Source organism: Manis pentadactyla, chromosome 3, assembly GCF_030020395.1.
Source record: "Manis pentadactyla isolate mManPen7 chromosome 3, mManPen7.hap1, whole genome shotgun sequence".
Lineage (NCBI taxonomy): Eukaryota > Metazoa > Chordata > Mammalia > Pholidota > Manidae > Manis > Manis pentadactyla.
Window position 1 is genome coordinate 156302299 of NC_080021.1, and position 14137 is coordinate 156316435.

General features: G+C 38.8%; 1 protein-coding gene across 1 annotated transcript in view; it reads left to right on the forward strand.

The window, feature by feature from the left end:
* Positions 1 to 11443, forward strand: part of DMRT2 (doublesex and mab-3 related transcription factor 2) — a 702116-nt gene extending 690673 nt beyond the window's left edge. The window contains exon 7 of the mRNA XM_057498608.1: positions 9183 to 11443. Within this exon, the coding sequence (XP_057354591.1) occupies positions 9183 to 9225 (43 nt within the window). The 3' untranslated portion in view covers positions 9226 to 11443. The remainder of the gene's footprint in view (positions 1 to 9182) is intronic.
* Positions 11444 to 14137: the final 2694 nt, after the last annotated feature.

The following is a 14137-nucleotide window of genomic DNA, read 5'->3' on the forward strand; positions in this document are numbered from 1 at the left end:
ACCAGTGCAGAGTGGAGCGGGAGGGAATGTCCTGGGCAAAGCCACAGAGGTGGGTATGAGCTAGATACGGGGAAAAGGGGAAACAAGTCGCCTGCTTTGGCTGCTTGGCAGACACCAGTGATGTTCTGTCCTGATATCCTCGGTGCCCTGTCCCCACACGTGTGGGGGATGGTTTCTTACCCACAGCTTCCCACTGCACCTTCCCTTTCTGTCTGCGTATCTGCCTGTGAGAAGGGAAGGCGGCAAGCAGGCAGCAGGTTCACTCTAAAAATATAACTGTGGGGTGGGGGCTTACCACCCCCAGAGTAAATCTCACCCCCATCCTCCCCTGTGGTGATTCTGAAGTGGGAGTCTCTCACTTTCCTGGGAAATTGCAGTGGGATTGAGCCCCAGGTGCCATGGCTGTAACCCACTCACTGACTCAGCCTTTGACTTCTAGGCCTCCTCTCCCTGTTCTCTGTGCTTCATGGACTACCTGCACCCCAGCCCTTGCCTGAGGGTCTGCTTCTGGGGCATTGATATAAAGCCAGGTGATCTGGTCCCAGCAGTTGTCTCTGGGAGGAGCTTCTGCTGTTGCTCCTTATCAGCAGCGCTTCGGCTATGACCAACTCCTTATAGTTCCCTAAGTGTGCATAGTCTTTCGTATCAGAGGCCCTTTGCTCCTGCTCTGTCCACTGAGAGAAATGGCCCCTATGCCCACCTCCAGTCTGCCTGCAGAAGTCCTATTCATCCCTTGAGATTCAGTGCAGGCATGACCTCCTCTGAAAACCCTCCTCTGCACCCCTTTGCCAGGCCTTTGCAGAGATGGGCATGCCTCTGTCATGGCATTGATCTCATGACTTGGAAACAGGTGGTCTCCCTGTTTGCCTATTACTTAACTATGAACTCCTTAAGGGCACATTCTTTGAATCCCTAGGATCAAACCATGAGTCTCGTAAATAAGCAAATACTAGAAACATGATTTTTTGGAAATAACAGTGTCCTGCAGTAACACCCCATATGATTTCCTAGTGGGAAACTATGCATCTGAACTTTATTTTCAGAGACCTTTGTCTGACCTTATTCTCAACCTAAACTTCTCAGGATTGGGAAGTACAGAATTTGGTTAACTTCCTAAACGTAAGGGAAATAAACAAAAGGGCTTCATACCTTTGTTCCCTCACTCCACTAGGGCAGAAATGCAAAAAAAAAAGCCTACTAACACATTTTCCCTCTCATTGTGGCAGTAGATCTTCTGGGAACTATATTTTCCTTTTTGCAACAAAATTTGTCATTATAGCCTTGTTTTTCAAAGTGTCCAGCTGCTTTTGTCCATATTTTAATGCTATTCACTTTTTTCTCTTCTCATCAAGTTTAATTCTTGCAGATTTTTTCTCATCTTTCCTATCTCCAGAGTCAGAGCTTTTGTTTGTCACAAGTTACTGAATTTATTTCCCACTAACTGCCTAAGTCAACTAAAAGCTCCATGAAAGAACAAAGCCCCCAGCAATAGCTCCAAAATCCATCCCAGCACTTTCAGAGGAATCCACATAGATCTGCTCCCTTGTCTTTGCTGACCTGTCCTGGTTTGCGCCTTTACTTTGGAATCTGTCTTTTGCTTTTCCTCTGCCTGTCCCCTTTGTTCTCTCGGCCCTTGTAGATAGGAGCCCCAGCATTCTACCCAGTCTCTGTTCTGTTCTGGCTCCACAGCAGCTGCACCCATTCAGCACCTTCCCTACCCACTACCCGTGTCCACCAGATGATTCCCTTCTTTGTCTCTGGCCCTGAGCTTTCTGACAAAGTTTGAGTTCTGCCATGCAAGCTTCCTGTTTTGTGTCTGTACTTTGTGCTCTATGAATGACTCAAACTCATTTCAAGAATTAAAGTCATCTTCTTTCTTTTCCAGTTTCTATTTTCTCTAAGTTTCTAGATCAAAACACCTTATTCTTCTATAGCCCTTCCCTCCACTTCTTCCATAATCAGATCCAAAGTCATAAAGAATTTACCTCCAAAAGATCTACTGTGTGCACAAACTGTATTCTTACTATCACCAGCATCTTTAAAAGCCCTCCTTGCCGTTATTTGGGTCTAGTGCAGTAGCTTCCTGATTGGTCCTCCCACTTGAATCTGTCCTTCAATCCACTCTATCAGTACCACTCACTGAATTCGTCAGTACCACCATTCAGCACTATGTATCAGGGGAACCCTTGATGGAGGCCTAGAAACCTTAACACTAACCGAGTAATAATCATTTTACCTCCCAGGACCTCACTGCTCCATCTTTAAAATGTAAAAAATAGACTGATTTCTACATCTCTGTCCAGCACCACAGGTTTTTTAAATACCTTTATTGTAATATAATTTACACCCATCAGAAAGTTTATCTGCCTTTAAGTGTGCAAATTCAATACTTTTAAGTATATTCACAAAATTGTGCTACCATCATCTTCTAATTTTACAATATTTTTATCATCTCTTTAGAGGTCATTCTCCATTTCCCCATTCCCACCTACCAGCCCTAGGGAACTACTTATCCAACTTTCTGTCTCTATAGATTTCACATAAATGAAGTCAAACAATACGTGGCCTTTTTTGTCTGGCTCTTTTCACTTAACATAATGCCCCAAGGTTTAGCCACATGGTAGCATGTATCAATACTTCATTTTTATGACTGAATTAGAGCCTGCTTATGGATATACCACATTGTGTTTATCCATTCATCAATTGATAGACATTTGTGTGTCTATTATAAATAATGCTGCTTTGACAGCTCTAAAGTGTTAGATATTATTCTTAATATCATACCAAGAGAAATAGAGGAATATCCCCTCTTTCAGTATTCTTTGCAGATAAGCTCTAAAACCATCTTTATGTGGGGATGAGCATGCTCAAAGGAGAAGTCTACTGACAAAAGTCTAAGGAGGTTTCTCACCCATCAAGAGAAAAAGAAACTTGAAGAAGTTTCTGTTGCTGATTTCAACTGTATAGCCATGTCTATTAAAAGCCACTTGTAAATAGCTAACTTCAGCTCTGGCATGCCACAGATTAGGCATATTTGTTTTCCAAGGGAAGATTATAAATAGAGGGGGGAGGGGGGAAAGAAACAGAATGTATTTTGCAAATGAGCCCAGATGGAAAACTAACAGATGGCCTTGCACTGTATTTTGTGTGTTCAGCCCTACATTTAAATTAAAAATTTTCATAATTATGATTAACGTCTGTAGCAACACTGGTTTTCCTGTGGTGGCATCATATATCATGTATTGGAGGTATTGAATAGAAATTTTCATGAAAAGGTTTCAGAATTTATACAAATTTTGGTACTTGCCTGCCCTACACTTAAGAAGGAAATAAAACAAAACCTCACTCAGCAACGATGGAGAGTGCTGAGAAAACTTCAGAACAAGTGGACTTTCTATAATAAGCCTGTCTGCCGCCATCTGGCTTTTCCACCCATGTTAAAACTCAAAGCAAGTCATTGCATACAGAGGGGGAAATAAAGGGCCTTTATTTGTGTGGCTTTTTTTTTTTAGATTCTGATGTGAAGAGTTTTTTCTTCGATCATCCAAGTTTTCTGATTTCCGTCAATATAAGCGCTACATGTATTTCCCAGTGGCCAATGCCTCATGTTGCCTGCCATCCAGCCCCCTTGCCTTCCTCCTTTCCCCCTTTCCCTGAGCGATGCTGGGTCTCATTATTTTTTTCCCACTCTTCTTAGAAGTGGGCAGCGTTGAGGAGGATCCATGAAATGTCTGTTCAGCTAGAATCATGACTTTGGAACCTGCCTAATGAGACTGTGAGGCCTGATTCACTCTTTGGATTTTTACTGAAGTATCACTGATATACAATCTTATATTGGTTTCAGATATACAGCAATATCTGTATTTGATATTGGTATGGATAAAAAAAAATTAACTAATATTTGATATTGTATGGATAACTGTCCATACATATTATTACCCATATTATTGAATTACCCTTATTATTGAATCCTCACCCTATCTAGTGCACTTACTGTCTGTCAACATAGAAAGCTGTTCCAGAGTCACCGATTATACTCCGTAGGCCCTTCCACCAGGTGGGTGGACTCTGTGCAGTGCAGTTGATGTCCATGCACCAACTCAGATTCTGGGTCTAAAATGGGGTGGTCTCACTACTCTTCAAAATGCATTTGATCTCTTCTGCTGCTTTGTGCTTTGCCCTGCTGCTCTGCTCTGGGTGGTAGCCAAGCGGCCTCCTTTTTGGTGGTTCCTTAGTCTTGCCTCCTGCTCCTGTAACACAGTCTCCCCATTGTCTTGGATTTTTACCTCCATCACTATACCACAACTGTGCCCATTTTTGAAATGCCATTATGTCTCAAGGTTGGCATTTTATCTCTAGCAGGGTTCTTGCTCCCCAGATATAATTCTTCTCTCCAAATATAAGAGATATCCCACACAATTCTGCCACTTGGCTCTAAAACAACACCTCCTCCAGGTGCCTCCTCTCTCGGCCAGGCTTCGCTTCAGTGGAAAGACCTTGACTTGGCGACAGATTGAATGCACCGTGCTGGGAACCCCACCGACCCCAGTGAGTCTGCACTGAGGTGGGGGATTTTACTTTACTGATATCCCAAAGCTGCTGCATTTTAGGGAAGACATCAAAGAGTATTGACAAATGTTCTTTTTTCACAGGGTGATAAGACCCAAGGTTTACTGTGGAAACAACAGTTTATTCATATTAACATCCATTGAGTCTGGGAAGTGGAACTGAAGAAACTTTATTTTAGATGACTTCAGCTTTTCAAGAAGTTGTGCATAGTGGGGCTGGGGCAGGGGAGAAAACTAAGTTCTCATATTCTAGCACTTACATGTTGCTTACATTATTTCTAATAATTTGTATTCAAAATATTACTCTCTAAGTTTACTAGAAAGAAAAGGAGGTATGGTAGAGGGAAGCACGTGGACAAAATGAACAAGTGCTTTAGGATATTTAACTTACAATTTGGAAAAGCTAAGTTAAGAGTTTTGACAAAAATCTCATTTCAGGTTCTCAGATCTGAGAGAGAATCTGAAAAGGATAAATGAGAGAGATAAAACAACAGCAGCCCATTTTATAAGTCAACCCAGCAGCTATGTTCTATGAATACTTTAAATTATCATATATGCCCATACGCTGGAGAACGAACATATTTGATGCCAAAAAAGAAGTCTTGGAAGAGCCACTGAGCATTTAACAATATCACTAATTATTTGTGTAACGTTCGGCAAACAGTCAAAACCAGAATTTTTTTCTGATAAACATATTTTACACATTTGTCTTCCCTGCAAAAATAACCAGTTGATATGCATATATTTTCACTTGCACATGTTTGCATTGCTGAGGCATAAACCAATCCTCCCTTAAAAGGTTCGTTTCAAAGTTATTAGCTAATTCATAAGCCCAGCAAACCTGGGGGCCCACAAGCATATGCTTTGCACTGAAACACCAGCTTAGTAATCAAATGAGGACCAATCTAATACAAGCTTTCAAGGCAGGTGAGTTTGACTGTAAATCATGGTTCTGTACATAGGTTTGTATTTTCTATTCTTAATTACATCAGTGCAAGTCTCCATTTGTTTATGGTTGCCTAATATATCCAGTAGGCTATTTGCATTCCCAGAGGCACCTTTCCATGGTGTGCACTTCTCTGAGAAAAAAAAATTAACTAATTCTGCCATTGATTTGAATATTAAGTGCAAAAAGAAGTAGAAGTAAATACTCTTTCATTCAGCAAATACTTACGGAGCACCTGTGCGAAGTGCTGGTAGAGATACACAGGTAATCCATTTCACCTCAGCTCATTAAAGCTCAATGTCCTCATCTATAAAATGGGAGTAATAGAAAAAAAAGAAGCATTTTTTTGAAGTGCTATATGAGTAAGTAGCATAGTGGTAGAAAATTGCAATCCAGTGCTTTTCTTTTTCTTTGCCAGCACCACTGAATTACAGATATTTCTCTATGAAAGATAGTTGTGAGTGTGACAGGAACACAAACAGAAGGCAAATGCTTTTATATTCAAGTTACCTATTTGTTTTCACTTTTGTCAAGCCTATGTTATCTAAGAAAGGATTTATGATATCAATGGCAGTCAGAAGTGTGTGTGACGTACAAGCAATATGAACATGGGGTGTGCCTTTTACTTGGGAGATGTTATATGTACATCCTGTGATAACAGAAAGACAGCATGGGATGGATAGCTCTAGTCAAGTTTAAGAAAATTAAAGCAAAGATCTTCAGATTGTTTCTAGATGACTCAGTGGACTTCCTCAGGTAGATAAGAAAGCAAGGAATACCAGCCGATGTTTCATCTAGAATTGAAAAAGCTACGTCTGACTGTAGCCTCCTGAGAACTCTGTCTATAAAATGGAAAAACTCTGTCTTACCTACCACACAGTGTCTTTATGAAGATCCAAACCCACAATATATGTGAAAATGCTTTGTAAATGTCAAACTGCCAGGTCTTTTTATTTCCTCTTAATCTGAGTTTAGGGGATAAGAAACAAGGTGCTGAAGGACCTCAATATACTTCCTCCCTTCAAGGAACAGCAATAAATAAGTAAGCCAAGAGGCATCTTGGGCTCCACCTAATTCAGACACTTACACCCCCATGACCCAGGATGTTGCCTCCCCACGGCCATCTGAGCACTGGGGATTATGTGCAGTGGCAAGATCAAAGCTGGGGGCAGCCTGTCAGTGACAGAATGAGGAAGTAGAAGTAAGGCTTCTGAGTCACCTTCAGAAAAATCACCTTCTCAGTGCAAACCTCCAGTTCTCATCCACAACATGGAGAGGCCAGGTCAGCTGCTCTCTGTGACTTCTGACTCTGATACTCCCTAAGTCAGAGAGCAAGTGAACTCTCCTCCGTGTGCCTGGAGGAGAGTGAAGACATCAGTGGTATGGTAGGGACCCTCCCTTCAGTGTCATGACGAGTGAGTGTCAGAAGGTTCTGCTAACACAAGGCAGTCAGGACCTCTGCTTCACCACCTGAGGGTGGCCTTATGCAGTAACTGCCAAGGCCAGAGAGGCTTGTTCTGAAAAGCCAGAACTTCGACAGGCTCGGCTGATGGGCTAAGAAGCTGCCATTCTTAGTCCCTCATCAGTGTCCCTAGTTTCTTTCACATGAACTACAAAGGCATGATTTCCCCAGGTAACCCCAGCCACTGCAGTGGCAGAGAATCATATTTGCAATGGCCTTTCAAGAATGTTTCAGATTAGAAATGACCACAATTTATGGCCTCAGAAGCCACAGGCAATCAAACTTCTGCATTTAAGAACCTCACTTGAGAAAAGCCAGGAAATGCTTCCTTGTGCTCCTTCTCCCATGCTTTCTCTCATCTGTCCATATCCTTCTCACTCTTATTTACCATTCATTAGCAATTTAAGTAATTGCTTCATTAATGTTCTTTCTAGAGCCATTTGCTGTTTAAATAGTGGTCATTTAGCAATTGCTGATTGGCTGGAAAGCTGGGTTGTTTTTGGAAAATTTCCTCTAAAGACGCTTTCTCTGGCCAGGGTATAGTCATGACTAAAAATGTAAGTTCTAAATAAAGCTGAAGAGGAAGATGTGGATTAAAAACAACCTGCTCTTTTTAAGAACCAAGAGGTTAAGTAATTTACCCATGATCTCAATAAGTGACAGGGTTGGAATTTCAAACAGCCTCACTGCCACCAAAGCCTGTGTTTTTCCAGGACCCCTACACCATTGCTAGGGGTAAAAATTATCCAGAAGTTTCCTTCTGCCTGCAGGGTCCCGACAGGCACTGTAACCTCATGGGTTTTAGTTCTGGGAATGTTCTCAAGACTGAATCAGTGTAGCAGTAACTGAAACATAGGTCCTGACCTGCTGGCCTCAGCATCTTTATGTGCCTGCATTCTGTAGTCATTCCATTATGTGGCCCTGACTTAACATTTTTATACATTTTACATTTAGGATAAGTTGATTTCCTAGGAAATCATGATACAGAGGCTTCACCACAATATTGTGAGTTCGGTGCACTTAAAGCTTGGGGGCTGTAGCAATGACTGTGTATGTTTCTTTTTTATTGTCTAAGAGACTTACTTCCTGGACAGTCTTGGCAATAGCAAGCAGAAGCCTCTCCAGAGCACAGGACCTGGAGATGCTTGATAGTAATAGCCCTGTGTGTAAGGAGGTGCAGAGAAACTTGGGTTTCTCAAGATTTGAATGGCCTGGTGTCCACTGGTAGCTAACATTCACTAGAACAGGTTCTGTGTGACAGGATTTGTAATGGATCTCAGGTATTTTGGAAGCTGCCCTGTGCCATTGTATTTGTCAGAGGTTGCTCTATATAGAGAGTATAAATCCCAAGTAACTAACACATGCATGTGGCAACTATCTCAATTCTTTACATTTTAAGAACTAACTGACCTATTTCCATTCTCATGTGCTGGGTCTGTGAGAAACTTTAGCCTCATGCCCAGATGGGGAGCCAAAGCCTTGCAGAAGAGAAGTGGAATGTCCTGGTTTATTGTGTCCTTGATTTGCTCTGCTTATGGTTTCGAGCCATGCACACCAGACACGTGTGGCCCCTTCAGATTGACAGGTTTCTGTGGCTTCCTGGCCATGTTTGCACTAGGCTGAGAGACTTAAATCTGAAAACTCATGTTCCAATCCTGGAAATTTTGTTCAAATAGTATCTTTAGTGATACCCTTTCCTCTGTGTTTTCTATATTCTCTTGTGAAACTGTAATTTATTAGACCTCCTAATCTGGTCCTCTGATATTTTTATTACTTTATCTACTAATTTTTTATCCTAACATCTTTTCAGGCTTTTAGCTGAGTTTTTCATTTCTGCTATAATTTTGTATTACTTGTTAGAAACTAGGTTTGTTCTCTGAGCATTTATTTTTTATAGCATTCTGTTCTCTTTTTGTGGTTGTAATATTTTCTATTTCTGAGGTTTTTAAGGTTACTAAGTTTCTTCTCATTTCAGAGTCTGTTTATTCCATGTTGTCTTTTGCTACTTGTTTTGTTGGCTTATGTTAGAGGCTTTCCTCTGAACTTTCGTGGTCTCTGATTGTCTCCTTATATGATAGTGAGAAACGGAAACTCACTGTGCAGAAACTTAGTGTGAATTTGTGGACTGAGTTCCAAAGGTAACCTAACTAGGCTGCTGTATTGAGGAATCATCAATGTCACATCATTTCTCTTGGATCCTTTTTAGACCCTCCAGAGAGAACACTTTGAGTATCCTGCCTGGAAGATAAAAGTCCTGGTGCAAGAATTCTAGAATTCCTGGTAAAGGAAGATGGCTGGGTATCTCGACATCTTGTATGTACATGTTCATTCAGTTTTCTATTTTTATATGAAACAAGTATTATTGAGGATGAGGGGAATCAAACCTTCATACATTGCTTATGGGAATTTAATTGCCAAAACTTTTGGGTTTTCCCTTGGGAATATGGCTTAATAATTCTGATACCACTATACATGTATACTGAAATTGAAAATTTAGTAAATGTATGGCAGATGGTGGGAGTCAAGTTTCTCCCTGTTAGAGTGGTAGCCCACAATAAGGAAGTGAGGAGGTTAGATCCATGTTATAATGGGTTAGAAGTGGAGACACTGGTGTGCACTAATGTTTAGCTTAATATAGTTACAGATGGTTACACATGAAAATATTTATAGAAGAGTACATACAGGTTAGTAAATGCATATAGTCCTTGATCTGTGAGTTGAGAGACCCTAGAAGCAAAAATTCCCTAATAGTAGCAAGTAAATCTAGCACCCAAATCTTGGTGTCTAATACCTTCAATAAAAGGAACTAAGGCTCTTTGGAGAAATGGTTGATTCTAGGCCTAGAGTAGGAAACAGGGAATGAGACTGAAAACCTTATAGTGACAGAAAGTGAGGAAGTTCTTAAAAAAATAAAAATAAAATAAAAACCAAAAACCTACACAAATGATATTTTGCCAAAGGGACATAAGACAACTCAGTCCAACTGGCCAAAATGGAAAAATTATATTTTTTATGCACAAATCTCAGTGTAAAACTCAATGCATTTTGACATGTCCTTATACTCATTTGACCATCACCCAGATGAAGATATCAAACATTCTCACTATTTTCCCCCTTTCACCTATTTCACCTGTCTCCCCATCCCCCATCCTTATGGCAACCAACAGTCTGTTCTCTGTGTCTATGAGTCTATTTCTAGTTTGTTTGTTCATTTGTTTTGTTTTTTAGATTCCACATACAAGTGAAATGACCTGGCATTTCTCTTTCTCTGTCTGATTTATTTCACTTAGACCAATAACCTCTAGGTCAATTCATGTTTTGCAAATGGCAAGATTTCATTATTTTTTATGGATGAGTAATATTTCACCATATATATGTACCACTATGCTTTTATCCATTCATCTATCAGTGGACATTTAGGTTGTTTCCATATTTTGGGTATTATAAATAATACTGCAATAAACATATTAGTATATACAATAAACATATCTTTTCAAATTAGTTATTTTGTTTTCTTTGAGTTAAATTCCCAGTGGCAGAATTGATGGGTCATATATGGTAGTTTGGTTCCTATGGAATTGCTGGGTCATATTCTGTCTTTAGCTTTTTGAGAAAACTCCATACTTCTTTGCACAGTGGCTATACCAATTGACAATCTCACCAGCAGTGTATGAGGGGTCCCTTTTCTCCACTTGTTCATTCTTGTCTTTTGGATAGTGGCCATACTGACTGGTGTGAGGTGACATCTCACTGTGGTTTTGATTTGCATTTCCCTGATGATTAATGGTGTTGAGCATCTTTTTATGTGTCTGTTGGCCGTCTGTATGTCTTTTTTGGAAAAATGTCTATTCAGGTCCTCTGCCCATTTTTTAATTGGATTATTTGTTTGGTGTTGAGTTGTATGAATTCTTTATATATTTTGCATATCAGCCCCTTATTGGATATATGATTTGCAAATATATTCTCCCATACAGTAGATTGCCTTTTCATTTTGTTGTAGTTTCCTTTGTTGTGAAGAAGCTTTTAGTTTCATGTATTTCCATTTGTTTATTTTTGCCTTTGTTTCTCTCACATGGGAAGAAACATCTAGAAAAAAATTACTAATGCCAGTGCTCAAGAGTGTATTGCCTATCTCTTCTAGAAGTTTTATGGTTTCAGGTCTTATATTTAGTTCTTTAATCAATTTTGAGTTTATTTTTGTGTGTGGTGTTGTAAGACAGTGGTCCATTTTAATTATTTTGCCTTTACCTGCCCAGTTTTCCCAGCACCATTTATTAAATAATCTGTCTTTCCCCCATTGTATATTATTGCTTCCTTTGTCATATATTAATTGACCATATAGGCATGGGTTTATTTCTGCATTCTTTATTCTGTCCCATTGGTCTATGTATCTGTTCTTGTGCTAATACCATACCATTTTGATTACTGTCATTTTTTTGTATAGTTTGAAGTCAGGGCCATGATACCCCCCAGTTTTGTTCTTCTTTCTCAAGATTGATATAGCTATTCAGGGTCTTTTGTGGTTCCATACAAATTTTAGGATGGTATTTTGATAGGAATTGCACTGAATCCATAGATTGTTTGGGGCAGTCAAAACTGGAATAATTTGAGCAACAAATAAATAAATTAGTACTGGACTATAATCCAAAGTATAAAATAATTATCCCTTTGTACAAATAGATATAAATAAATTCTGGAATAAATACATAAATGAGGCAGCAGAGATAACTCTCCCATGCAGAAGAATTTCAAAGTAATTTATATAGATACTCCATCCTCAAAAAGGGGGAACCGTAACTCCACACTCCTCAAGAATAGATGGTACATTATGATTTCCTTCTGAAGAGTGCACTATGGAAAGAGGGAAGAAAGTATAACTTTACAGAAGAGAAACCTGTTATACACTATCTTAGCTAAGTGATTAAGGTCAATGTCAACAGTGATAAATCAGGTTGATTATATATATCCTTGTTATGTTGTGGTGAAAATGTCATTTTAATTCTGGTTATATTCCCAAAAACCTAAAACTTCAATCTAGTCAGGAGACAGATGTCATACAAATTCTAGTACAGGGGCATCCTACAAAATACTTGAGCAGTACTCATCAAAACTGTCAGGTTCATCAAAATAAAGAAATTATGAGAAACTGTCACACCAAAAAGGAGCCTAAGGTGACATGACAATTAAATGTGATGTGTTGCACTGGATGGGATTCTGGACTAGAAAACATCAGCTTAATAGTAAGGCAATCTGGATAAACTATGAACTTTAGCTAACAACGTTTCAGTATTGGTTCATTAATTATAACAAATATACCTTACTAATGTGGTAATCATAGAGGAAACCACATGAAGAGTTCCATATGGGAGCTCTTGGTTTATCTTCCCAAACTTTCTGTAAATCCATAACAGTCTAAAAAAAAGTCTCTTTGGCTTAAATGTAAATATGGAAAAAAGTATCTTATCTCAGTCACGCCCCTCTAAATATTTCAGAAAATAGTTTGTCTTCTGTATCTCCAAAGTAATTTGCTCACACACTTTAACTTTCAATTGCCTGACAATGCAGTCATCCCCTTCCTTACTCTTTTAATGACAGATTATAATGTAATTATATATTACCTTTACTACATTGTCAAAGTCAATAGCAGAAAACTTAACAAAGCTATCTCAGGAAACCAACCCCAGTGCAGCTATGCTTCCTCCTATTAAAAATGAAAACTCTATACTACAGTGAAAGGAGAAGCTAAGTACTTTTTCTAGATATCAGCTCCATATTATAGCAATATAAATACATATATTCTTTGTAAAATTATTAAGAATTAAGCCAAAAATAACTTTAAATCCATTTTTAAATTGACCTTAGAATCTTAGCACTATATTCTTTATTTCTATAATGAATCCTTTCAAGTGAGGAAATTCAATAGGAGAAAATGTCTGATTATAGCTCACTAGGGGCAAGTAATCATAAGTATTTCTCCAATTAAGATTATATCAATAATAGTTCTATTAACTAATTTACAATGTTTACTAACTGCAAATCATGTAAAAAGTGTATACATTTCTAATAAGCGTCTATTAGACATGACTTAATTTTTCTCTTCCCTCATATATCAAGTGGGTACTTATTTCTTAAATATCTTGTAAATCTGGAGCTCAGAAGAGAGACCAGCGAGAGGCAAACGTAGTGGTCTTCTCCCTGCAGGTGGCAGTTACAGCAAGGAGAGTAGATGATCTCTTCCACTAAAAGTTCCTAGAAAAGAGAGAGGAAGGAATGGTAAGGGACAGGAAGGGACCATAAATAATGCTGCAGAGTAAATTATCCACGAACCCAGTAGTATACAATATTTATTTTCATAGTCATGGATCTTCAGGTTGACTGATGGTTGACACATACAGACTGTTCTGAGGCCCAGGCTAAGGAACAGAAGCTACCCAGGAAAACCTGTTCTCAAGGCAATTAAATATTAGCAGGCAAGCCTAACTCGGCAAACACGTTTAAACTTCTGTTTGTGTTAAATCCATTGATCATCACAGTGACTAAAGCATGGCTAAGCTTAAAATTGAGGGGTATAGAAGCATAGTCTGTCTCTAATGAGAGTCTCTACAAAGTTCCATTATACCAGATGAAGATATGGGGAGAAGTGAAGAACTGTAAAAAGGAAGGTGAAGGACCATTGACAGAATCAAGAATGTCTGTATTTAAGGAGTGGGTAGACTAAGACAATTCAGTAAGGGAAACTAAAAGTTAACTAGCATAAGTCAGGGCAAATTCATACCAAAAGCTATGTTCTAGATTATTATGTCACAATATTTGGGCATCTATCAAGTGGTCTACAACCAATTTGAAAAATTTCAGAGAAAAATAAATCAAGAGAACAATTTTATTCACATAATTTTTCACAAATTTGAAATAGTCAATTATAATTTTTCCATAACATCCTATTGTGCTTTGAAATGTCATTGCTTTCTTAACAGGTGGTATTCACCTTGGCTAGAGTAATTTTTCCCTGTCAATTATTTTCTTTCTTAAATGAGATTTATTAAAATATTTATATAAAATAAAATTCACTAATTTTAAATATGCAGTTAGATTAGTTTTGACAAATGTGGAGTCATATAACACCATTGCTACTACCAAGTTATAAAACATTTGTACCACTCC